The 25526-nt window shown below is 39.5% G+C and overlaps 2 protein-coding genes across 3 annotated transcripts in view; one reads left to right on the top strand and one right to left on the bottom strand.

Moving 5' to 3' along the window:
- The first annotated feature begins 1486 nt into the window (after window positions 1-1486).
- Window positions 1487-13785, top strand: pde6c (phosphodiesterase 6C, cGMP-specific, cone, alpha prime). Of its 2 annotated transcripts, none has more exons than XM_034707690.1 (22): window positions 1487-1957; window positions 2901-3053; window positions 3382-3471; window positions 3656-3796; window positions 3901-3975; window positions 4089-4153; window positions 4387-4453; window positions 4788-4835; window positions 5527-5676; window positions 5841-5984; window positions 6636-6701; window positions 6858-7013; window positions 7264-7371; window positions 7691-7800; window positions 7899-7986; window positions 8082-8182; window positions 8331-8438; window positions 8588-8651; window positions 9769-9843; window positions 9952-10035; window positions 11347-11500; window positions 11607-13785. In XM_034707690.1, the coding sequence occupies exons 1-22, from the start codon at window positions 1487-1489 to the stop codon at window positions 11636-11638; spliced, it is 2550 nt and encodes an 849-aa protein (XP_034563581.1). In that variant the 3' UTR covers window positions 11639-13785. The 2 variants fall into 2 exon arrangements, with proteins under 2 accessions (XP_034563581.1, XP_034563580.1); XM_034707689.1 differs by having other exon boundaries at window positions 11592-13785.
- A 3352-nt stretch (window positions 13786-17137) lies between these two features.
- fra10ac1 (FRA10A associated CGG repeat 1) overlaps window positions 17138-25526 on the bottom strand; it is a 30566-nt gene continuing 22177 nt past the window's right edge. The window contains exons 9-14 of the mRNA XM_034708801.1: window positions 23716-23829; window positions 21350-21392; window positions 20678-20820; window positions 20478-20528; window positions 17984-18068; window positions 17138-17310 (exon numbers count right to left, since the gene is read on the bottom strand). Coding sequence (XP_034564692.1) covers window positions 17268-17310; window positions 17984-18068; window positions 20478-20528; window positions 20678-20820; window positions 21350-21392; window positions 23716-23829 — 479 coding nt within the window. The 3' untranslated portion in view covers window positions 17138-17267. The remainder of the gene's footprint in view (window positions 17311-17983; window positions 18069-20477; window positions 20529-20677; window positions 20821-21349; window positions 21393-23715; window positions 23830-25526) is intronic.

Genomic DNA, 25526 nt, shown 5'->3' with positions numbered 1-25526 from the left:
TGAAAGTGCTTTAAAAGTTTCTCTAAGACACTTTACAAGAAAATAAATTATACAATAGAAAAACAAAGGAAAACAGTGCAAACTGTGCAACTGTACACATAAGCTATCATCTGGTGATCTATCATCATCTCTCATCGTGCATCATTATTGTGTATTATTGCTTAAGTATGCAGGTTTTGTTAATTATCTAACAGAAAACATTCCAACTGAATGTCATTTTGGAACCCCCTCAAGACACCCATTGTGTTTGTCCACAGCTTAAGATTGTTTTTCCCACATTTTTGGACACTTTTCTTTTTTATTCTTCTTTGCCTTGTTCCAAAAAAGAGACAAAAACATTTCAATCTATAACACACAAATATTAATCCCTAAATGTTTATATATATCTTTAACTGATTCCATTCAACAATAATTAAAATACAATGATTTGGCAATCATTTAAATGATTTTTGTCTCTCATTTCTATCTCTGTTTCCTCTTTAGAACAACATCCAGCCAGTCTTCCTGTCTCTAATGGGCTGTTGTAATACAGTTCCGCATTGCCCACACATTCTTTTTGTAGCTCCCCTTGGTATACTTGCCTTAATCCCCATGATGAAAAAATAGTGGGGAACTCCTTGTCTTGCCAGCTTGCCAGCAGCTAGCCAGACAGTGCACTTAGTTAATAATAGCCAGCCATCTTTGTTTAGGGCCTTGTTCTCAGACATCCAAGTCTCACTAATTGGCCACTATCCAGTTCTGGGACTGATACCTCCATGAAGATGGTGATTTAATGAGAGCGCCTGGGTCGGCTTCTCACATACTATGGGTTCTAACACAATCTCTGCAAGTTGACGACACTGTGTGGGTACTTTTTAGTTCCATAGCAACAAGAGCAGGATAAGAGTAATAGCTAACGCAGGGTTGGCTCACATAGGGGTTATTTAAGGCAAGGACAGCTGGAACCATGTGCTTGCTCAAATTGTTTAATTAATAAGCTAAGGGTTGTTTGACTAAGTATCTCCAAGGTGTTGAGTGTACAGTCATGTATTTGGATAAGGGGGCTTTTGAAAACCAATTGAACCAAAGGTGATGCAGCCCATGCATCCAACATGGCATTTAACCTGACAACAGTCTCACTCCTGTGTCCTCCCTCAGATGGGAAGGATTGCCCGATATAAAATGATCAGCGTTGGGATTTGCGGGTTAAGGACGCTTAGAGCAGGGGGTTTAATGTCATGACGTCACATTAATTAGTGGCCACTTTGATCCTTTCAGCCTCTAAGCCGCACTCTCCTCCTATTCTGTCTGAAGGCAGACACGGGACATGTCAGTGAATCCCTCGGGGACCGTGGAGGAGAATGCAAGTCCACTCGAACGGATGCTACTAAACCACCCAACCCTGTAGGCCACAAAAACCCAGCTCCCCTCATTTTTTTTTTATCAACTCTGCAGGTGATGCTTTTGTGAAAAATAGGACGGGAATTTAACACTACTAGAGTTCAAAATGGCAGATAAGGATAGCGTGGAGAAATACCTGGAGAACAACCCGCAGTTCGCCAAAGAGTACTTTGATAAGAAGGTCCGCGCCGAGGCCCTTTCTGCCGCCTTTTCTGCCCCTCTCGACATCAAGGACACCGCTTCCTTCAAGGATGTTAACTCTGTGCAAGAAGCCGCCATCATCTTCGAGCTGGTCCAGGAGATGCAGAAACAGACCATCATAATGGAGGAGTCACTTCACAAAGTGCTGCAAAGAGTCGCCCTGATTCTACAGGCCGACAGGGTCAGCTTTTACATGTGCCGGTCCAGAAATGGAACACCTGAGCTTGCCACATGCCTCTTTGACGTGACTCCGACGTCCAAGTATGAGACAAACCTGGTCAACCCTCAGGGAGAAATTGTGTTCCCTTTGGAAATGGGTGTCGTCGGGCACACTGCATCTTCCAAAAAGCCACAAAATGTTCCGGATGTTTCAGGGGTGAGAGGTCATGTAGTGCGCTCTTTAGAGTTATTCTAGATTAAAACTCGATGTGGAGATGAATTCTTGTTTCTGTATTAATATTGCTAAAATGCCCCTCTATAAACCAGATAATTCTCTATAAATGAGTTAGGAAAGCATCTTATAACCCCCTAATGCTCAGCTAAACGAACTGCACTGCAGACTAAACAAATATGTCAAATAGTAGCTGTTTCTCTTTAAGAAGTGCACAGCATCAGACTCACATTTGAGACTAATTAACTAATTACCACCAGCCGTGTTAGTCAATATAAATCTAACATATGCTAAATTGTTTTATTTAACTTTGGTGGATAACTATGTATCTATACAGCTTATTAAACCTCCTGTTTGTTTTGCTATTGGTGTATCAACTCAGTGTTTTTAACTATAGGGGAATAAAGAATGGCAATAATGCTCTAAAAATATGCAAGTGATACACACGTTTGTAAACAAAGAGATGGAAAATGAAGGAGAAATGTTTGGCAGTCTATCATATTTTTTTAACTTATATATTTGTCAATAAGAGTCAGAATAGGCATGTAAAGATTTGTGGAAACTCAAGACTTCCATTTGCCATTTCTGTCTAAGACTGCATCAGTTTGATTTTTTTTTAAAATGTCCAGATAAATAATTAATTTACTGATCAAATTTAATTATTTCTAAATGTAAGTGTGGCCACAACCAGCAGAAGTTAATGATGATTACTTAGTAAGTACCACAAAAAAGTACAAGATCATGAAAATGTTACAGCATTGTGGATGTAAATCTTATTCTGACAGGTGATTAATGAGCAAACAATACAGAGCTGCAAGAGTAAATTAATGATTTGAATATGATGGTTGTTTTATGTTAGTGATGTTGCTTTACACCCCCCCTCAAATCCAAGCCAAATCTGAAATCCTTTTTTTTTTTTTTGATGCAGAATAAAAAGTTCTGTGACTTTGTGGACAAACAGACGGGATACAAGACTAAATCCATGCTCACGTTCCCTCTGTTGGCTGACAAAGAGTGCATTGGCGTTGTCATGGCACTAAACAAAATAGGAGCTGATGCGTTCTCTGCTGAAGATGAGAAGGTAAGGATACATATTTAAATGTGGATTCTAATGTGTAGTGGCAAGGACAGAGATGTGTTTTATAAGAAGCTTCGTACTGTTGTTTGTGTTAAATGTCACACGTATTTTACAGCACAAACACTTCATGTTATGCAAGAATTCTCAGTTTGAATCTTCCATACATTGTTTATCTGCTACTTTAAAGAAAGCCTGCACACTGCTATTATAGATTTGCAGCTAACTAGAGATTATTGCTGTAATTACATCTCACCAACAGGGTGCAAAACACTCCCATTATGTCAGTGGGAGCCAATCAGACCTGGCTGACTTTAATTGTGTTGTTTTTCAGCTTTTCCACAAGTATATGAACTTTGCTCAAGTCATCGCCCTGCAGCATTTCACAGCCTACATGTTCAACGTGGAGTCCAGAAGGAGTCAGGTGAACTCAGCTGCTGTTACTTAATACATCACTGCTCTAATTAGCCCCTGTTGTCCACTGGGGATTCTGCATCATTAGGATACTGTGTCTCTTGGTTCTAAACCTGCACCAATCAGAAGCAATGTAACATGCCTAACCAAAAAATGAACTCCTTCTGTATTTGTTGTTACTCTTTTGCCAATAGGTGCTTCTGTGGACGGCCAGTAAAGTGTTTGAGGAGTTGACAGACATTGAGAGACAGTTCCACAAAGCGCTCTACACTGTAAGGACCTATCTGCAATGTGAACGATACTCAGTGGGTCTGTTGGACATGACCAAAGAGAAGGTTGGTGAAGAAGATAACACAGAGGATTTAACAGATGGCAGTCAAGTCTGCAGACTTGCACGACTTTAAACAAATCTCTTATTGTCTGTGTTGGCCCCCTGCAGGAATTCTATGATGAATGGCCTGTGAAACTGGGAGATGTGGAACCCTATAAAGGACCAAAAACGCCAGACGGCAGGGTAACAACCTCATTTTTCTCCTTGCTTATTCAGTTTTTCCACTGTCTGTCTGTTGTCTACAGCCATTTAAAAGCAGATCAATGGTTTCTAAAAGGCTTCTGTTTTCTGTACAGGAAGTCAACTTTTACAAGATTATTGACTACCTCCTGGAAGCAAAAGAAGAAATCAAAGTCATACCGTGAGCATTTTTAGTTACATGCCACAAATACACTCCAATTTCAAACAATCTCTGTGACTCTGAATAAAAAGAATCAGAGTATCGTCCTCACTTATGAATCCGTCCTAGAAGCTAAACAACGGGGACATCCTATGATGTTTGAAATACATGAAGCACTCAGATTCAGCACTGTTCATTGTGCCCTCTCCAGCTGACAGACCTCTGAATGCTTCTTTCTTTTCCTGCTTTTTCAGGAGCCCACCTGCAGATCACTGGGCTCTAGTTAGCGGACTTCCTACCTATGTTGCAGAGAATGGCTTTGTAAGTTCCTTAACACTACTTGAGGACAATTATCATTCAGATTTTGACTGAAAACAGAGGATAAAATTAAACAAAAATGATGCATGGACACACTAAGTTAAAAATGAAAGTCGTAGATTATAAATGGAGATCCTGTGTATGAAGTAACTTGGTGTAGTTATGCAACTTAATTGCTTTATCAGATCAATAAAGTAACTTTAAAAGCATTAGTGAGGGTAAATCAAAGTAGAGGTCTAACTTTTTTTGATGGATGAAAAGATGAAGTTGGAATACCTATCAGGCTAAATTCATGAAGTCAAAAACCGTCATTAACTTTTGAATGTGCCTGTTACAGATTTGCAACATGATGAACGTGGCTGGAGATGAATACTTCACTTTCCAGGTAAGGAGACTTTTACTGTGCATTCAAATAAAGAAAAAGTGTGTACAAGCCTCTTTGTATGTATTATACAGTGATGCAAGCACATATGCATGCATTGATTTAACCCTCCTGTTATGTTTGTTTCTCAGGGACAGCAATAATGGTCCTGGGTCAACTTGACCGGGGGCATATTTAACGATCAAAAAGTGTCAGAACCCCAAAAAATCCCAATAAACATTTTTTTAATCTCATTATTAACTCCATTACTAACCATTTAAACAAAATTTAGTGCAATGGTGTTCTTTAATTTGCACAGATCATGGTTCAATGAGGATAACTCACTCATTTTTCATGTTGGTGTTCATGATTGGGGGGAAATATGTCACACAGATCAAGGAAACAATAAGTATTTGACACTTCTGACCCCTTTTTGCCTCCACTTTGACTGCCGGGTCAAGTTGACCCACGAACAGGATCTATGTAATAAAAACATGCAGGGGGGGTTGCAAATATGTTAAATGAACCATTTTATTTTATATGTTGGTTACGCTAATTACGCCAAGCAGAAGAAGTTTCATACCAAAAAAATACTTTTAACATTTTTTTTAAATTTGTAATGGTTCAATCTGACCCGGATTATAACAGGAGGGTTAAGTAAAACAAACTTTGAAACTGTCTGCATGATTTGAATCTGTTTTTTAATGTGTTCCAGAAAGAGGCTGTGGATGACACAGGTTTCCTCATCAAGAACGTTTTGTCACTGCCCATCGTCAACAAGAAAGAAGAAATAGTGGGCGTCGCCACTTTCTTCAACAGGAAAGACGGCAAGCCATTTGATGAGCACGACGAGCAGATCACTGAGGTCAGCACCATGAGTTAAATGTAGTCACTCTTTGTGTTCTCCTGCCAACATCGTACAACTGTTGTCCATCTGTGGATAGACGCACATCATCAAAATGAGGATGTAACAGGCTTTATGTTTTTTCTTTCTTTCATTCTCTCTCTCTTTGTCATTGTGTGAACCAGGCCCTGACTCAGTTCTTGGGTTGGTCGGTGCTGAACTGTGACACCTACGACAGGCTGAACCGCATGGAATGGAGGAAAGAGATCGCAATTGAGATGCTCATGTACCAGACTAAAGCCACCACAGCTGAAGTGCAGTCCATTCTGGTTAGTATTAGCCTCGCTTTGCTGCAGAGGCCTTTCTTTTTAAATCTTTGGAGCAAACAGAAATTACAAGTGGTCAGAGGTTAATGCACCTTTGAGTTGCAGCCCTCCTATGGCAGCTATTACATGACAAATGGAAAGATCTGGTGGATCTCTTATCTTGATTACCCAACCGTTTAATGCCAGGAGCACCTGTTTGATGTATTTTGCTGTAATTAAAGGCACTGTGAGGAGTTTTTAAATAGCTGAGGAATAGACTGAAACTGATACTGACACCTCTTAATGACCCTCAAAAGCAAACAAGACCATCAACAACAACACTGATACCTTCTCTGTTGTCATTTTTAATGCCTGAAACCGTTGTGAGGGGGTAGGTGTCACACCAGATGATTGACATCTCGCTTTAGAAACAGCCTGTTTTCATGGAAAGTAATCACATTGCTTGAGAAGTTTGACATATAAAAGACAGCAGGGTGAGGTTTTTGTTGGAAAAAACGACCTTTGCATGTATAGGACAAGAGATACTAGGTATCAGTTCGTCCACAGGAAGCGCCATAATCGATACAAACCAAAAGATCCCAATAGCAGCTTTAATAAAAGCATTCTCAAGGGTTGTATGTAAATGTCAATGAATTTACCCCTTTTCTCCACCAGAACACAAAAGAGAAGTTTGATTCTGACCCTGAAGACTGTGACCAGAAAGAAATGTACAAACTGTTGGTAAGTTGAGGACTTTATTTCTTTGCAACTGTCACGAAAAAGATCCAAATTAGAAGTTTCTAGACGGCAGAAAATCTCAAATTTGACATTAAAATCCTATTCCTATCAGAACTTTATGAATGACTTACGGAGGCCTTGTGTTGTGCTTTTGTTCAGAAAGCGACATGTCCCGCTGCGGACAACGTCAACGGAGAGAGTCTCTACCTGTTCTCCTTCAGCGACTTCCCCGTCACGGAGCACGGCCTCATCAAAGCCGGCATTCGCATGTTCTTTGAGCTCGGAGTGGTTGAAAAGTTTAAAGTTCCAGCAGAGGTGAGCTGTCTGTGTTCCTGATTGGTTGATTAAATGATGGGTCTATTTTGATGGAGATATGATCTTTAATTAGTCACAAGTTTGAGGGATATCAGGTGTGTGTGTGTGTGTGTGTGTGTGTGTGTGTGTGTGTGTGTGTGTGTGTGTGTGTGTGTGTGTGTGTGTGTGTGTCTCATCTGGAAACCCTCAAATTATCCTTATCCTTATACATTGTTTCTCTTGTGTTGCTGTTTTATATCCACACTCTCAGACGCTGACCAAGTGGATGTACACAGTGAGGAAGGGCTACCGTGCAATAACCTACCACAACTGGAGGCACGGCTTCAACGTGGGCCACACCATGTTCTGTCTGCTGCAGGTAACGCCCAAATATGGTCGACAAAACGACAACAGGATAGTATTTAGAGTGCCTCATTTACTCCATAACTGCACGCTGCTCAGTCTGTTTATTACAGGCAGACAGTTTAAGCTTACTGCACAATACTCGTGGAAGACTCATAACATGTTTTATGTCTTCATTAAGAGTCTTGAATTGTTTTAATTCAGATCAGATATAGTCCACATTAGGTACAAAAGCATGAGCATCGACCAAGCGTACATTACACAAATGAGACAGAACAAATAACCAATGTGTCACAATCTCTTCCATAACTGAGCGTGATGTGTCTCACCTCCAGACAGGAAGGCTGAGGAAGTACTACTCTGATCTAGATGCCTTCGCCATGGTGGCCGCTGCTTTCTGCCACGATATTGATCACAGAGGGACCAATAACCTCTACCAGACAAAGCAAGTCTAGATTTTTGATGGTTTTTTTTATTATGTATTATTTGTGAAGGATTTTATGCACCTTTCTGTTTTTACTAATGGACTTCATACTCTCATAGGAGTGCGGCTCCTCTGGCTAAACTCCACGGCTCCTCCATCATGGAGAGGCATCACTTGGACTTCAGCAAGACGCTCATGGCCGACGAGGTACAACAAAATCTCATTGGACAGTGATTTCAAAGATCATCAATCTAATAAAAAAAAAAAACACAATCTGACCACTTTTCATTGTCCCCTTGCAGACTCTGAACATCTTCTGCAACCTGCAGAAGCGCCAGTTTGAGACTGTGCAGCATTTGTTCGACGTCTGCATCATCGCCACTGATCTGGCCCTGTACTTTAAGTAGGTTCTCTGACAAAAACTGCTGGTAGCTACCAAGCTACAACCACAGACATGACACAACTTGAGTGAAATGGCTGACCGAATCTGGCATTGCTCTAAAGTTTAGCATGTTGACAGTCTGACTGATGTTATGTTTTCACCCACGCAGAAAGAGAACCATGTTCCAGAACATTGTGAATGCCACAGAGCCAATGGGAGATGAGAAGGAGGCCATTGCTTACATTTCCAACAACCCTGTTAGGAAGGAAATCATCATGTATGTATCTAAATCAACCAGAGTATAAATATGATCCAAATATCTTCATAAGGAGAGATCTGAACAAGAGGATCTCAGTATCTGAAACAGACAGTGATGTTTTTCTGCCCTCACCGACTCTCTCCATCCGTCTCTTTCTACATCTCTAGGGCCATGATGATGACAGGTTGTGACTTGTCAGCTATCACCAAGCCCTGGGAGGTTCAGAGCAAGGTGGGTGGCCTTTAAGGAGATACAGAGAGGCTCTCAGGAAGCAAATACGATTGTTTTAATGTACATATCCTCAGTCTTTGATCAGGTTACCCAGCCCAGTGTGTTTAGTTGTAGAGAAGAAGAGGGAAGTTTAAAGCCCTGACAACAGCTGCTGAGAAAGAACTACTTTGTAATCTATATTTGTTGTGAGCTTTATAGTGAGTCCAAAAACATGTTTCATATTTGTAGCTGGCTTTGAAATCCCATCCTGCAGATGTTAATAGTATATGTAGGAGGGATTGAAAGTATCCCTCACAAAGGAACAAACTTGTTTATTTCATTGGTTTTTAACCCACTCTATGTAGCTTTAATTCATAGATGATAACAATTATAACAGTACAAAGGGGGCGCTGGTGGCCTAGCGGTCTAAGCGCCCCACGTACAGAGGCTACAGGGGTTGCCGGTTCGATTCCTGGCTGGTCGACCATTTCCTGCATATATTCCCCCACTCTCTACTCCCCACATTTCCTGTCTCTCTTCAGCTGTCCTATCAAATAAAGGCAAAAGGCCAAACATATTTAAAAAATAATAATAATAATAAAAATAAATAAAATAAAAAAATAACAGTACAAAGATGACTTGGATTATATGGCAGTAGTTATCCAAGAGAATAAAAATAGTGAATAACAAAATGAAAATATGAAATGAAACAAACAAAACAGGCGCCATGAAGCAGGATGGGGTTATATTAGATACAATAAAATATGTAAAAGATGTGATAAAAAATTAATACATTAGAACAATAAGAGGGTAAGAGATAAGAATAAAACAGAATGACAAATAATGTTGAAGACCTTTGTTTTCAGTTCAAATAAGAATGTTAAGAGGGTTTGTTTTTTTACTTTTTAGCCTTGGGAAGACCGCTTCATTGTCTTACTGCATATTTAAGAAACGCTACACTATCAAATCTGTTTTTGTGTCTACAAAATACTATTACAAAGGGTCACAGAGGCCGAAAACAATTAAAACATAACATATAAATCAATCTGAAGAGGCACAAGCAGCTGCAGATTAGCTCAGACTCACTTCTTTGTTCTCATCAACCATTTCTGCATTATCCTTCTCTGCTCCCCTCCAGGTGGCTCTGATGGTCGCAGCTGAATTCTGGGAACAGGGAGACTTGGAACGATCTGTTTTGGACCAGCAACCAATTGTAAGCGTCATACTTCATACTCTTGTACACATTGTGGGTTTTTTTTGGTGCTTTCTTGGAATCACTTGTGTTGTGAACCTCTATGAAACCTCCTCTCTCTCCTCTCAGCCCATGATGGACAGAAACTGTGCCGAACAGCTACCCAAGATGCAGTGCGGTTTCATTGACTTCGTGTGCGCGTTTGTATACAAGGTAAATAAAAGTCACACACGCTTGCATCATTTATCCAAACATAAAACTTGAGTACAACACAACAGAAGGGAGATGATGGTTTAAAGATGGAGGTTTTGTGTTGCAACCAAGCGACAACCTCCGGTCTCAAACTATGAAGCCCATGCGGAAGTGTTATAAACTGCAGTTCATTGAGAATCCTCTTGAGGCTGGCTGCAGAAACACCGCAAACCACATAGACCCCAATTCAAACAAGACGATCTTTGCAGCATTAATAAACATGTTTACAGCCTGGTTTAAAAAACAGCTTGGCACACACTGTACGGGGGTTGAATTTTTCTCTAACGCAACGGTTCAGAAGATATTAAGATTACGAGTTTTTCGCCCATATAAGGACATGACTGACTTGACTCCCGGTTGGGAACACATAGCTGTTGGCTAAGAGGCTCAAACTCCACCTCTTTACGTCACACTCTGCCTGGTTGAGTTCCGCATTTCCAATATGGCTGCCTCCGTCGATTGGCTTCAAAACAGCTCTCAGGAACAGATGGGTGACGTCACGGATACTACGTCCATGTTTTATACAGTCTATGGTTTTAACGGTTGATCAAAAGTTGCTCAAGAAAAACAAAATTGAAGACTTAACGATTTAAAAGAGCTACAGTATGATCTTTATTTCCAGCAGCACAAAACATCACTCTATCGAAGTGTTGTTTTGATACAGTTCAGATTAATCAGGTTTCATACTTTCACGGTAGGTGCTCCTCAAATGCGAACTGTTAAAGGAGATAAACTCAGTCATTAACCTCAATCTGAATCCCTAATTTAAAGTGTGGCTTCTGTTTCCAAGGCAATAACATTAATTTTCAGGCCGTTCCCCCTTTAACTGTGTGGAAAATAATGATTTGAAAATCTTGGCATAACTGCTTAATTTTGTATGAGACTGTGTCAGAGAGGTGCAGCTTCAGCTCTGCAGCAATAGAGCTGGATAACAAACACTAAAATATCAAGTATGTTTGCTCTAAAATGCATTAAAATAACATGATGTTTCCTACAGACTAAAAGTGTCTGCTAAGTTTTAGATTTATCTTACAGTCTCGTCATTAGCTTTCCTCTGAAAGCTGACCTCAGTCTGCTCCACCAGGAATGTCAGTTATCTGTTTGTCACTTTGTCAGGACGGTATTTGGACAAGATCGCACACATCCATAACTATAAGCCTGTATCAGCCGTCCCAGAGGGCTCCTTGGTCTGAGAGGAATGTGAGATTTGGGACAACAAAAACTGTGAGAGGCATACACTTACATCCAGCATGTTTTCTCTTCTTTCATCAGGAGTTCTCCAGGTTCCACAAAGAGATCCAGCCAATGTTTGACGGCCTGAACTTCAACAGGTCACAGTGGAACGCGCAGGCCGAGGTGTACAATGCGAAGATGAAGGCCATCGAGGATGAGAAGAAGAAACTTGAAGAAGAGGAAGCCAGAAAAGGTAGATAAAGCTACATATGTGTAAGATAAAATATCAGTGTTATGGATCATCTCATATTAATAAGTTTTTTATTTTTTATTTCTTTGTCTAGCTGGAGGTGGTGAAGGTGGGAAATCAAAGACTTGCACCATCTGCTAAGTTCCCGCAGTGCTCGGATCTGGACTGATGTGGTCTGGTTAGGGCTTAGCTAGGCTACGCTAGCCTAATCTTGTCTAACAACTAGTCTAGTTGGAGTCTGACTTGTCTAGCTCGGTCTGGTCTGATCTACACCAGCGTAGTTCTCTTTCCAGTTAGGTGCTGTCCACTCTGGTGCAGGTCAGTCCGGCCCTGGTCTGGTCTGGTCTGGTCTGGAACAGTCTAGCCTAAACTTTAGTCTACTGTAGTCGTGGTCTGGTCTACAGTCCGGCCTGATCGTTCTCTGAGGAGGGAAGAGTCAGAAACATCATCATGAAGAAGTACTGTTGGGACTCTGACTGCAAGAGAAGCTGTTTGACTTTGATATGTTTGAAACTTCCTCCGTCTTCTGCGTTTGCATGAACATTTGAAAAGCAACAACATTCAAGGACAACATATATTTCCCTTTATGATAGCAATAATGTAAAAAAGATTCTGACATGTATGGTTTGACACCATGGCTGGAAAAGCTCTTAAACTGTTACAAATTAAGCTAAAGTACAGATCCAATCTGTTGAGTAGCACTTTAGGTTGTACGATGCACTTAGCAGCTGCTGTTGTAGCAGCAGCAGGCCATGCATGGAGGCTGAGACGGGACAAAAAAAGGACACAACTTTATACTTCTGGGATCTGGGTGGAAAAATATGTGTCTGTTTTTTTTGGTTGAAGTAGCCTGAATTGTGAAAGCATCAAGGATCTGTTAATGCTGTTTAACAAAGCTTGCATCAACGGCAGTGATGACTAGCAATGGCTGATGTTCTCTTACCTCAAAAGGCGCTGATGAGTTGTTTAAGAGTGTATTTATTTCAATATGCAATCTATCAATGTAAGTTGTTTTTTTTTGTTTTTGTTTCATTGTCAGAGAATTTTCTACTTGAACTGTCTTTATGAATGGAGAGTTTGAGTGGAGCTTTGAAGGGAGGGTGTTGTGAATCTGTGAAGAAATGCACTCTTAAACCACAAACGTGTTGAACTTAAGTGTCATCTCTCAGAACAAAAGCTGTCATGTCCAAAAGCCATGACAAATGACTTACACGGTAATATGTTTTATTAACACCAGTGTTTAGCCCACAATTTACGATACCATGTTGGTTTGAAAAAGATCTTTTGAGTGTGCATGATTTTGCATGTATATAGTTTATAACATAGAAAATGTAAAGTACAAATTGTGTAAGAATACATGAAGCATACGACTGATTTGAAGGATGTACAGTTAAAGCAACCTTTGCTTCTTGTAAGGAGGCAAGAGTCAGTTAAACAGGGTGCAGTAGATCTACCTGTCCTGTAAGAAGATTGGGTAGGATTTGATTTGATTGCCAGCCAGCATTTGAGATCCACACAGCTTTACTCTTTAAATACCCTTCTTACAGAGGAGGTAAGGCAGGCTACCAAAGCCTTACATGTACTTGCAGATGACTTTGTTTAAAATGTGGCATTTGCAGTTATAGCATCATTGATTGTATGCTGGTAAAAAGCCTAAGTCCTCTGCTGTTTTGATTCAACTCCCTGCAGTCTCTCTCCCCATCACCTCTCCATGCAAACTGGAATTGAACTTGATTCAGTCAGGCATGTGAGAAGAAAGCAAACCCCCAGTGAACTTTCTGAAACACTTTTAGCAATATCCCCTCCCGGGTGCTAATACAAGCTGCGGCTCTCGACTTCCTGTTACACAATGTTATCTCCTCTAATCAACAGAGCATCAATCAAAGGCACTTAATCCTATCAGAATGGCTTTGGGACTACCTGGAAACTCCTTTCCTGCTGCTTGGGGGGACAGCAAGGAGCTGTTGTGATCACTGGAGCCAAAACTGTTCAAAACATTTGTTGAAGCTGCCGCAAGTGATGCAATTTAAATGATTTAAACCTCCTTCTCCTTGCTGACATTATTATATGGATGGTTTCACTACCAGTTCTGTCTCCAGTGAAAAAATGTCCTCTTGCTTTTCCTTCAAGGATCCTTTTCTGAGATAAAAATTAATGCACTGTGTACTTTCTACTTATCCCATCATGTGTCGTTCAGACATTAGAAAATCTATCATTTGACGTATGAAATGACCTCTACTGTATGTATGTGTCATGAGATGTAATATGTGTAAGCAAATAAAGGAATTTATTGAGGTGCAAGAATAGCCAGAATCCCTTTTTCTCTCTATATATAAATAGCAAAGATTGCGCAAAAGCAGCACTTTATCTTCTATTCACACTTGACTCGTGCACATGAGGGTTAGACAGAGACAGAGAGTGAACTTAGAAAACCTTAAGCTTTACTGCTATGGTACTCGTTCTTAGTCATGTATCGTGCAGGGATCTTATAGACTCGAAAGCTGGATGAGCCTCTTGGGAAAGAGGATCAGTGGATTGCTTCTGATCCCTGCCCTGATACTGTGTCTGGCTATGTCGTTCAACCTCCCGTGTCCTGCAATCTGCAGATTCTGCATGCAGAAAAACCATGCCATTTTGATATCATTTTAAAGGTACAAGATTAAATGATACGTCTCTTTAACAGGAGAACAATGCTGCATCTGCAGACTTCAGTATGTGTGTAAAACATTGCAGGATGCTGCTGAGGCCTCCTCTGACAAAATGGAATATTTGGCTAGGGAGCAAGCTCTATCGTCTAGCATTTTGTAGGACACTTAAGCGTGTCAAATTCTGCATCAATATGACCTTTCATTCCCTTGACAATTTGGGGTCAGTGACTGAAGGCTGTGCTCTTCAATCTGTCTCCACAGGGCCCCACCTCAAAATTCAAGGGCACCCTCCACTTAAAACTGTGATCAGTGTCTCAGAGCTACCCCTGCACCAATTTCAGTCCTACTAATGTGTTTGTATGAGTGAATTTCAAAGCAATTGTGCTTTGAATTTTCTAAACTGCTTTTTATTTCATGTGCATATGTATTTATGTATTCTGAATTCTTCAACTAACAAAAAGGAGTGGATTTAATTTGATAAATTCTATACCAATTACACTTTTTTTGCGGGTAAAGCTTACGAAACAACAATTGGGTGACTTTTATGTCTTCAAAAATGGAGGCATGAAACTCTCCAATATAAAAAAAAGTTGTTTTTGCATATTATATATTACTCCCAGGACAGTCATAGGAGCCTTCAGTGAGCACAGACGGGGAGGCAAGAATTTTTAACCATAAAAACAGATGTTGACAACAAAACTGATTTACTATAAATGCATCCAGGTGTACAAATACAGTCATGGGGCTCAAATATTGTCCCAGTGCCACTTAAAAACAACTAACTGCTATTACCCAGCGTACTATTTACTCCACTTCACCACCTGTTAGCTGACATTTCCATCAATCACGCATTAAATGTCTTCTCCAGGGAAAGCTGGGAAGAAAGTTAAAGCGAGACAAACGGAGCAGTAAGAGGTAAAGTAATTGTCTTTATTTAAGCCAAGGTCCATAATCTCCCGGCAACCTCACGCAGTTTCCTTCTCTGAGAGTTGAAATCAAGGCAGCGCTTCAATCTGCCCTTGGCAGGAGGGAAATCTTCAGCTAATCCGGGTTCCCTTCTCCAGGGCAGACTGCTGTTGTCCTCCTACTGTAGAGCAACAAGATATTTTTTACATAGACAGAAATGACTATCACGCTTAAAAACAAAACAAATTGAGATTATATTAAGTAAATAAAACATAAAGTTCATGTACTTCTTACATATCTATCAGAACCAGGGCTCTACAAGTACGCTAATAGCTGAACCTATGCCTAGACACCAAGCGGCAACCTCCGGTCTAAAAATATGAGTCCAATGCAGAAGTGCTAAAAAATGCAGTTAATCGAGGATCCGCTTGAGGCTGGCTCCGGAAGAACCGGAAACCACATACACATCAATTCAGAAAAGCCGATCTTTACAGCAGAAATAAACATGTTTACAGCCTGGTACAAAAGACGAGTGTAGTCTGGATAGCTCATTTCTCGATCGGCACACACTGTATGGGGGTGAATTTCTTTCTAACACGGCAATTTCGAAGATATTGAGATTACTAGTCTTCCATTGAGAGGCACAGCTGACTTGATTGACAGGCTGGAACACTGTAGCTGTTGGCTAGGAGGCTCAAAGCCCGCCTCTTTACGTCACACTCGCTGGACAGCAGCAATATGGCTGCCGCCGATGATTGGCCTCAAAACAGCGCTTCAGAAACAGATGGGTGACGTCACGGATACTACGTCCATATTTTATACAGTCTATGGGCTCTACAAATACGCTAATAGCTGAGCCTATGCCTAGACACAGTATCACTTGAAGCTAAATGCTAAAAGCTAAAACGTCCGTATGCTAACAGGCGAGCAAAAGGTATATAGCATTAGCCAAAAATTATGCTTTTTTGGGTACCTTCTTGAGAAAAACAAACATTTGTGAAACATGGGCCAGCAAACACCGGGAACATGAATATAGGAGCAAAAGGTATTCCATGTTAGCCAAAAATATTAAACACAAGATAGCTTTTTTTTTTCAAAGTTTGAATGAGTAGACATTGGCTGTTTTTGAAACGGCCTGCTACATATTACCTACTAATGTAATAGGCAGTAGGTACTGAGATTGAATTTAGTATGTAGTATGACAGATCTGTTTGATCTGTGTTGCAGTACGCTGAGCCAGATGTCACTGAATTTCCGGTTTCAGAATGCGTAAGTAAACAACGGCCAAGCTGAAAGAGAAACTGCTTCTGTAGCATCCACTTCTGATTTAAAAAGTTAGGAAGTGGTTTATATGGAATTTAATAGTTTTCACAGAACCTAAAAACTGAGTTCCCCCCGTCAAAAAAAGAAGAGAAAAGAAAATGCGTAATGAGCGCTGTGCATTGTGGGAAACAGTACGTGAGGGAGACTGGTCCGATGCATACTGTGAAATTTTTCCCGAATCAGTCGACATCCGGGGAGTTTTGGCATACTGCAGATTTTGCTCTTGTTCACATACTACATACTACATATTGAATTTTGGCCAAAACAGTACGTACTGCTAGTGTAGTAGGCGGTTTCGAAAACAGCCATAGTTTTAGCAATTTCAGCCTTCTTTAGAAATACAACAAATCAAGGTATGAATGACAACAGTAACATGTAAGAGAGGTCTCTTGTTAGCTTTGTTCTTATCTGCCGGTTAGCATGTAACTGAGCTTTTAGCGCTAACCACATAGTACAGCAGAGGCTAGGAGGAATTTAATTTAAAGTTTTACATGTTTAAAGAAAATATTGAACTCACCAAAGTATCATTTTTTCTCTGTTTGCTATAGTTACAGAATAAAAAATATCACTACAATCATTTGTACAAAACTCATGGAGACAGTTTATTCAAATACTAAGTTAAACACCATAACACAGACAAATGCTGCCATCTGTGGTCTCATTCTTCTCCTATGACAAAAACCTGTCTTCAGTTATGCTCTGTCATGATGGTAGGATTGAAAAAGAGATGCTCATAGACTTGTAAATCAAAGACTCTTGCAGGTACAAGGTAAACAGTGGGTTTATTTCAGTAAAAGTAATGAAACGTACAGTCAAACAGAACATGCTTTTCATGTCAGAGAGGCACAGATAGAAGTGTAGTCACAGCAGGGTGTCCGCTGATACCTGCAGAGTCAAAGGAACATGTCTTCAAAGTAGTCGTCAAACTCCTCTTCCCTGGATAGATAAAACAAACAAAATCAGAGAAAAGTTATTTCCTGTCATGGGAAGTGTTGACACCGACTGTTCAATGCTTTGCATAGGTGGTCTCCGTGTGCTCTGTGCTTTGATTTAAACCCAATTTACTTTTAGCCTCTGGCACTGAAATACCCAGAAATTAAAAATAGATGCAATTTAAATAAAGGCAAACATGAAAAAGAAAGACACAAAAGAAGCAGCAACCTGAATGTAACAGAAGAGTAGGTATAAATGTGATACTGTAATTCTTTATTCTCCATTTTAGCTCTGTTATCATTTTATGTTTTAATTTTGTAAATCAAAGAACCATACCTTCTGAATCAAAATACTTTCATCATTGGATTCAAAATGTTTTATTTTAGAGTCCAAAATGTTTGTTCTTTTCAAACATTGCCCCAGTACTCTTAGCCTTTGGAGTAATGCTGTCAGTCAGTGGAAATCCCAATTACAGGACATTTATCATATGAGCAAGTTAAAGGTTTAGTGACTTCCTCCCAGTTCAGAACAGCTTTGTGCAGGACATCTAAGTGGTCCACATACTGTGCTATGTAGGGGTCTAACTTATGAGTACCCAGTGTTAAAGGTTGCCTATGATGGTTTTACAGAAGCTTACTGGGTGCTTTTTAACATGACCATTAGCTGTTAAGCTCACCTTGACTTTTCCTCCACCGCGGGGGCTGGTCCTTTCCAGTGGTCGGCTCCTGATTGGCCTTCTGGCTCATCTCCAGCTTCTGAATCTAGAGTGGGAAATTGGGTTGACAGAATAACCTTTGTTAGTCAGTTTAGCCTCGCACAGCAGGTCTGACATACCTTGACATGCAATTAAACAAATATCTCCTTACAGTTGCAAGTTGTACGTTATTTCTGTATATTGGAGACAAAAAGGCATTTCTCTGCACGGTGTAGTATTTTAACAGAATTTATAACAACAAATACTGGTATGTTCTGAAACGACTTATTTCCCAGTCATTTAAATACTTTTATCTCCATTATCTACTTTTTTCAATAATGCCAAACTATGCTGCGGTACGTGATGCCGTCTGACATCTGTGCTTGTTTATATCCGAGCGGTAGCCATTAATTGAAGCTACAGTCTTGATTAGTGGTGGGTGGTATTACAGTCCTACAATAGTGAAAATATAAAACAAATTGTTTCAGAGAACTTTATTGATCTCAGAAGGGCAATTTAGTTGTTTGGTTGTTTAACCAACTTATGATTCTGGTGCCAACTAGTGAGGGTGACTTTTAAACGTCAAACTCAGCGTTGAATCATTCAGTGGACTAAAGGCACCAGTGTTGCCAACTCCTCAGTGAGAAGAGTAGCTATTGGCTGTCCTAAAAGTCGCTAGAAGTCACTAAATGACGTCATCACTTAATTTGCATCATCTGAATTGTGATAGATGCTGCAGGAGAGACGTGCAACATTGAGGGAGAAACAAAAACAGATTAAAAAAACACTCTAAATATGTTTATAACTACACTTAGGAGCCTACAAAAAGTCTAAGTAAAAAATTTAAAATTTCAACCATAACATGGGCAAGATATTTATTGTATGGACCAAAAGGAGACAGTAGGCGGAATCTGCCAGCCGTGTCTTCTTATATGCATGATACATTTGCAGTCTGGATGCTGATGGATGAACGCCTCCTGCTCTGAATGCAGCTAGGAGGGACTCACAGCAGCATCCACTGCTCGTTGAGAAGAGTAAGAATGATGCATGCTTTCACGTCAGTCTCAAAAAGTCTCCTTTTAATACCAGAAAAAGTTGATAGATTTGTTGCTAGTCGCTTTTTTGAAAAAGAGTCACAAGAGGGATTTGAAAACTCGCTAGATATAGTGACAAAGTCGCTAAGTTGGCAACACTGAAAGGCAAGTACTCCTAGTTACAATATCATGTGACCAATCAGATAGCTTCTTTTCAGTTTGCTAACTTAACCTTGTAGACAAATGTGAAAAGTACAAATGTCTTCTCAAATTAGTTGTATGTTTTGGTTGAGAGGACCAATCTACTGATTCAAGCACAGTGTAAACTAAACCAATGATAGATTTTGGAGTGGCCCAATCAATCAAGCAGGATCTGGAAGGGTCAAATTTAGATTTCCTTAAAGGACAATATCAAATGGTGACTCTTGTTTGGCCTAACCGAGCCATGGATGAATCAAGCTTTACAAAAGTTGCCATTTGATAGAGATATTTTTTATATTTATTGCTGTATAACTAACTTATAACCACACATATTAATGAGACCAAGAGCTCTGGGCTCACGTTAGGTCAGTTACCTTGTTCTAATTTGGTTTACTGCAATGTCCTAGCTGATACTGCATTGTACTTTCTTCAGATTACCTAAGACGAGCCAATCATTACTACCTAACCATGTGATGCTATATTTGGCTGTCATTAAAGGCCCAGTTGTCTATTTTTGTAAACCTGGCAAGGCCCAAACAAAATCACATTGTACTCAACAAAAGCTTAACTACCCCCTGAAGTGGTCCTAATATACAGTTCACCCTATGTACCAGGAGATAAAGTGCCTCTAAAGCCTCAGAGTCCTCAACTGTCCCTGAATGCATCACTCAGATCTTACATGTTTAACCTACATTTAACCAAGTTCAGCCTTCAATGACTGCTTCAAGTGAGGTGAAAAAGGGAAAAGTGTAAGTGTGTTGTTGTTTGGGTTTCAATGCATGTTGAACTCAGTGACATGACCTCTGGACGGAGGAGGTTTGTTTTTGTGAACTATTCCTCCCACCCATGCATCCATCCATCCACCATCCACCTCAGAATAGGGGGGCAAAGACATGCTTCTTTTCATGCTGCTCACAGTGGAGGGCAAGAAAATATAAAAAAGTCAAGAGGAATGGGAGGAGAGACGAGTGAAAAAGGTACATCTTCTGTCTGTCCATTGCTATAAACTGCAGGGTTAAAAGATGGGTTTCCAGAAAGGTCTGTCAGGGTGTTTCTGCTCCAGAATTTAGGAGGAGTGATGTGCCCTAGAGGCCTGGGGAGTAGATCATAAACTCTCCAGTGTTTGTGTGTGTGTGTGTGTGTGTGTGTGTGTGTGTGTGTGTGTGTGTGTGTGTGTGTGTGTGTGTGTGTGTGTGTGTGTGTGTGTGTGTGTGTGTATGTGAGGGAGTTATGAACACTACCTTTGTCCGAGTCCTGCGAATCCTCCGAGCTGCTTGAAGAGGTGGAGCGATCTGCAAGGAAAAAAGAAGTGGTTACAATTCAATTCAGTGCCATCAAACACTTGTGAAAATGGAGTGATATCATTTCAAACAAAGCAAGCTTACAGCAACATTCCTCTTCTATCTGATGTGATCACCGTCCTCATTGAGGGAAGACTTACCTCGACGCTTTTTGTCTTTGTGTTTGTGTCTTTGAGAAGAAGAGGCTCGCTTCGTCTTCTTTTTCTTCTTCTCGTTTGGAGGCTGAGGCTCCTGGTTCTCTGATAACCTCTTAGTCTTTGTCTTTGCTTTCACCTCTTTCCTTCTGCAAACAGAACCACACCTTTGATAAACTGTATTCACAGTAAAAGGCAGCCAATTACTGCACAATTTGAAGGCAATCTGAAATCCTTGGGGAGGCAAAGGCACTTCCAGAGGCATAAACATAAATCTCGGCTAAGGCTTAAATGGGTGAAGGCTCTCTTTACATTTTCTTACAAAGTCTGCTGGAACACTCACTTTTAAAATTGCAACTCACAGTCAACAACACCTTGGTTTTGCTTTTCGTAATGCTTCACATTTTCAGATTACAGTAATCTTTATTCAGATATTTTTCGTTAGATAACAAGCTCAAGCTCTGCTATTACATTTGGATTCAGCGGTGCCATATGCCATTAGCAAAACATAAAAGCTGTGGTAAGTAGTCATGGCACTTTTGAACCCTTAACCTATAAAATATTTTTGGACAAGGTCTTCTGCCTTTCTCTGCACAGACCACTGCACAATCTGGACAATCTTTACAAAAATTACTCCTCAAGCAAAGATAACTTTAGGGGGAAACTATGAGTACTTACTTGTGGTGGTAGTTGAGTTTGTAAGAGCACTCAGGGCATATTCCTAGTAAAAAAAATATATGATGTCAAGGTTAAGCAGGAAAGTTATTTCATGTTTATCTTAACAGAGATAAATACATGTACATTCATGAGTGTAGACAGTAATTTCACTCCAACAACCAGTTTGGTAGTCTTTACATTTAATCTAAAATTGAAGTTATTGATAGATTGATTTAATGAAGGACAGGCTTCTTGCAAGGGATGACTCTTCTTCTCAATGCATCATGTCCTCATGTTTGGTCTTGCATTCTATGATTCTGTACTATACGCATCAGCTGTCAGCTTTACTTTAGTCAAAGTTACTGACTTATTGAAATAAGGCAACAAAAGTTTGTGAACTTGTATGTGAATAAAAACGAAAGAGAGGAGGACCAAGGATTGAACCCTGCGGAACTCCTGTTTTACTCAGTCAAGGAGATTATTTCTTGCTGTTAATGACAACCTTATAAGATTAGAAACTTTGTTAAAAACTATAAAGGCAGGCTGTTTTCTGAAATTAATCGATTAATTAAGGGGTTCATTTCGGTTAAGACAAGATCAGTTGTGATTCTGTGTCAGGTGTGACAGTAAAGCCTTGGGTCCACAGGATGCGTCGTGTTGCGTTACGGCTGCACAGTACGCTGTGCAGCCAATACGGTCCCATTCTAGTCAGTGCTCTAGGGTTCACAGGGCACGCTGCGGCGCTTCAAGTCTATTTTCGCACCCAGCACGCGTCAATATGCACAGAAAAGAACGACCTGGACAGGTGGTCAGGCACGAGGATCGCATGCAACATCCGGCAATTTCTAAATAAAACACCATATACGGACTCCTGGCCATTTAAAGATCGTATAGATCAGAAATACTCATCAATTATGGATGTAAGCTACAAACAGTCACATATCTGTGATCCAGGTTGACTACAACAGGACTTTAAGAGGATAACTGTGACAGAAGGTTACAGGACAGCAAAATAGAGCTGAATTATTATTATTAAACTCATCTAAACCTGCAAAAACGAAAATACTCAGTGATGATTAAAGCACAAAAGTAATGGAACACTGTCCAAATGAGCAGAAATTGAACCACAGAAAGGCTCTGTGACCTGTTGTTTGTATGTGGTTCTCTCCATCCTGGACCCAGCTGATCCTGCCTGCTCTGAGCTGGCGCTACGCTCCCAACGTCCTGTGGACCAGGGCTCGAGCCCTCGGACGGAGCAAAGCCCTAATGCGGCGCACACGCATCCTGTGGACTTTCAGGGTAAGACTCTGCAAGTTACGGACTTCAGAGCATTAAGGAGGCTGATTATTTATAATAATCCCTGTCAATTAAAAACAGACCAAACACTATTTGGTATGTATGTAAAGTAAAATTATATAAGTCAAGACAGAGGGAGAGTAGATTATATTTAATTAAAACAAACATCATCTGAACTGAAGTCGATGATGAAAAAGACTGAATGCTGTGAAATGCTTATATATTTTTTTCAAGTGTTTTCTGTGTGTTTTTGCTGGTTGTTGCTGTTCTTACTTTGTAAAGCACTTTGAATTGCTCTTTGTATGAATAGGGCTTTATACATACACTTCCCTTGCCTTGCCTTTTGAGATTATATTTATCAATCAATGAAAAATAAAGTTAATCAGACTCTATAGTTGGTAGCCTATATGATGTTCTATTTTCTGTTTCGTGTCTTTACTGGTGACTCGTCAGCTTTGACCACTTACCTTAAGTTTTGTTATCTCCAATAAATTAAAAGTAATATTACCAATGTCCTCTTACTGATTTAAAATGCTAACAGAGCGTTTTTTTTTGCCACAGTGTCAACAGGCAGAGGTGAAATGAGCTGAACTCCCGTATGCAAATTAATTTTATTTGATGTGGAATCAGGCTGTTGGCTTTGTTATTATGAAGAAATTACTGTTGTTATGGGTTTGACCAATCAGAATCAAGTTTTACACACAGTGGTGTATGAGTAAAGGAAATACTTAAACGTGATCGGACAGTGTTTTGTCTCTGTGGTGTCTACACTTTGAATTTAGAATGACTATATATTGGAACTGATTTAGCTGAGGAAGAACAACATGTGTGGGAGCTGTTTCAGTGGCTTGCTAAAAGACTGTTATTTCCTGCTTGACTGAGTTGGTTATGAGAGGTGGGTTCTCCAATTACTGTAATTATGTTAATAGGATTTGCTGTATGATACCTGAAGGAGGATTATTATTACCATGAGCCTGGTCTTAGAGAGGAATCCCAACCAGGCCAAAGCCACACATGCATGCGCTTGCTTGCACACGCACACCTATAACAAAGAATGACCACAGAAAGTAAAAAAAATAATTCGTACTTACGGAGTTTGACCAATGCGTTTCTCTTCTCGCCCCGTTCTACGTAGGCAAAATTCACCTCCCAGCTTTTTAGGCCTTCCTGCGTCTCGCAGCGTTTGTTTCCACACTGGAACTGACCTGGAGGATGAAAACAGACATACTGCATTAATACAAACACATATCTTAAAACTAATAATACACACATAAATATAAAGTAAAATAACATTGAGGTCATTAGTTTACTAATCTGTCCAGAGGCAATTGGTTTGGAGCAGCTCATGAATAAAAGACATAATCACAGAAACTCCACGGACAACAAGGGAATTATAAAATGTGTAGTAAGAATGTAATAACATGTTATTATACATTCATAATAATAATAAAAAATGTACTTCTAATAAATAAAAAGTACCGTAGTATATTAACTACACGCTTTTTAAGCATTAATACTTAACTCATCATCTGTAAAGCATTGTTCATACATTAATACTCATTTATATATCATGTACAAACACAGTTATAAATGTTTTATTATTCATGAATATGACTCTCTATAATGTGTTAACTAACTCTTTGTTCATACTTTATAAATGATGGATTCACCAAATACAAATGAGCTATTATGGTCATTATAAACCAGTTATAAACACATTTACAGGTTATAATTCTAACATTTAGTAAGGGTTACTGAACACCTTATTACATAGCAAATTATGATTAATTAAGGTAGTCACAAAGGACTTATAAGCTGCTTGTTCATGGTTTTGTGAGCTGATCTAAAGTGAGGACTTTTTATGCTTTACAAATAATTCATTAATGAGATTTAAGACCAGCAGCACCTTGAAACACAGAATCCAAGTTATTGTTCAGTTTTGCAGCTGCATTTTAACTTGTGTTTACAAATGGTTTTATACAGCCAGCGTTTAAATGTTACTGTGTCTTTTTATATATTTGATATGTCATATTTTATTTGAGTTTTTCCACTGTGAGCACTTTAAGTTTGAGAGATTTTCTTTTTCAGTTGCAGAGTATTTTAAGTTCATATGAAGAGTTATTTTGATTAACGCGGTTTTATACAGAGGTTGTTTCCTTTTAATGAATACAAGTTTAAGTACATGTGTTGTGTCTGTTTCCTTATTCTGTTGAATCAATATCTGTGACTTCTGTGTTTTAAGGTGCTGCTGGTCTTCAATTTCATTAATGAATGCTTTGTAAAGCATAAAAAGTCCTCACTTTAGATCAGCTCACAAAACCATGAACAAGCAGCTTATAAGTCCTTTGTGACTACCTTGATTAATCATAATTTGCTATGTAATAAGGTGTTAACTAACCCTTACTAAATGTTAGAATCATAACCTGTAAATGTGCTTATAACTGGTTTATAATGACCATAATAGCTCATTTGTAATTGGTGAATCCATCATTTATAAAGTATGAACAAAGAGTTAGTTAACACATTAAAGAGAGTCATATTCATGAATAATAAAACATTTATAACTGTGTTTGTACATGATATATAAATGAGTATTAATGTATGAACAATGCTTTACAGATGATGAGTTAAGTATTAATTAATGCTTAATTAATGCTTAACTAATGCTTAAAAGTGTGTAGTTAATATAAAGTGTCACCAAAGTACCAATCTTAATAAAAAGACAAAAGGATAATTCTTTGTAAGAGATAAGTTTGTTAAGATATATTTAAAAACTAACACGCATGTGGTGATCTAACTGTAGAGGAGAGAAATTAGTGCAAGTAGGGGTTAATTTTACAAGCAGGTAATACATTACAACGGCCTGATAGAAACAGAAACATTTACTCAAAGGAACGTGTCC

The sequence above is a fragment of the Notolabrus celidotus genome, chromosome 18 (assembly GCF_009762535.1).
Source record: "Notolabrus celidotus isolate fNotCel1 chromosome 18, fNotCel1.pri, whole genome shotgun sequence".
NCBI lineage: Eukaryota > Metazoa > Chordata > Actinopteri > Labriformes > Labridae > Notolabrus > Notolabrus celidotus.
Note: the sequence above shows the minus strand (reverse complement) of the source record. Positions and strands in the feature narration are given on the sequence as shown.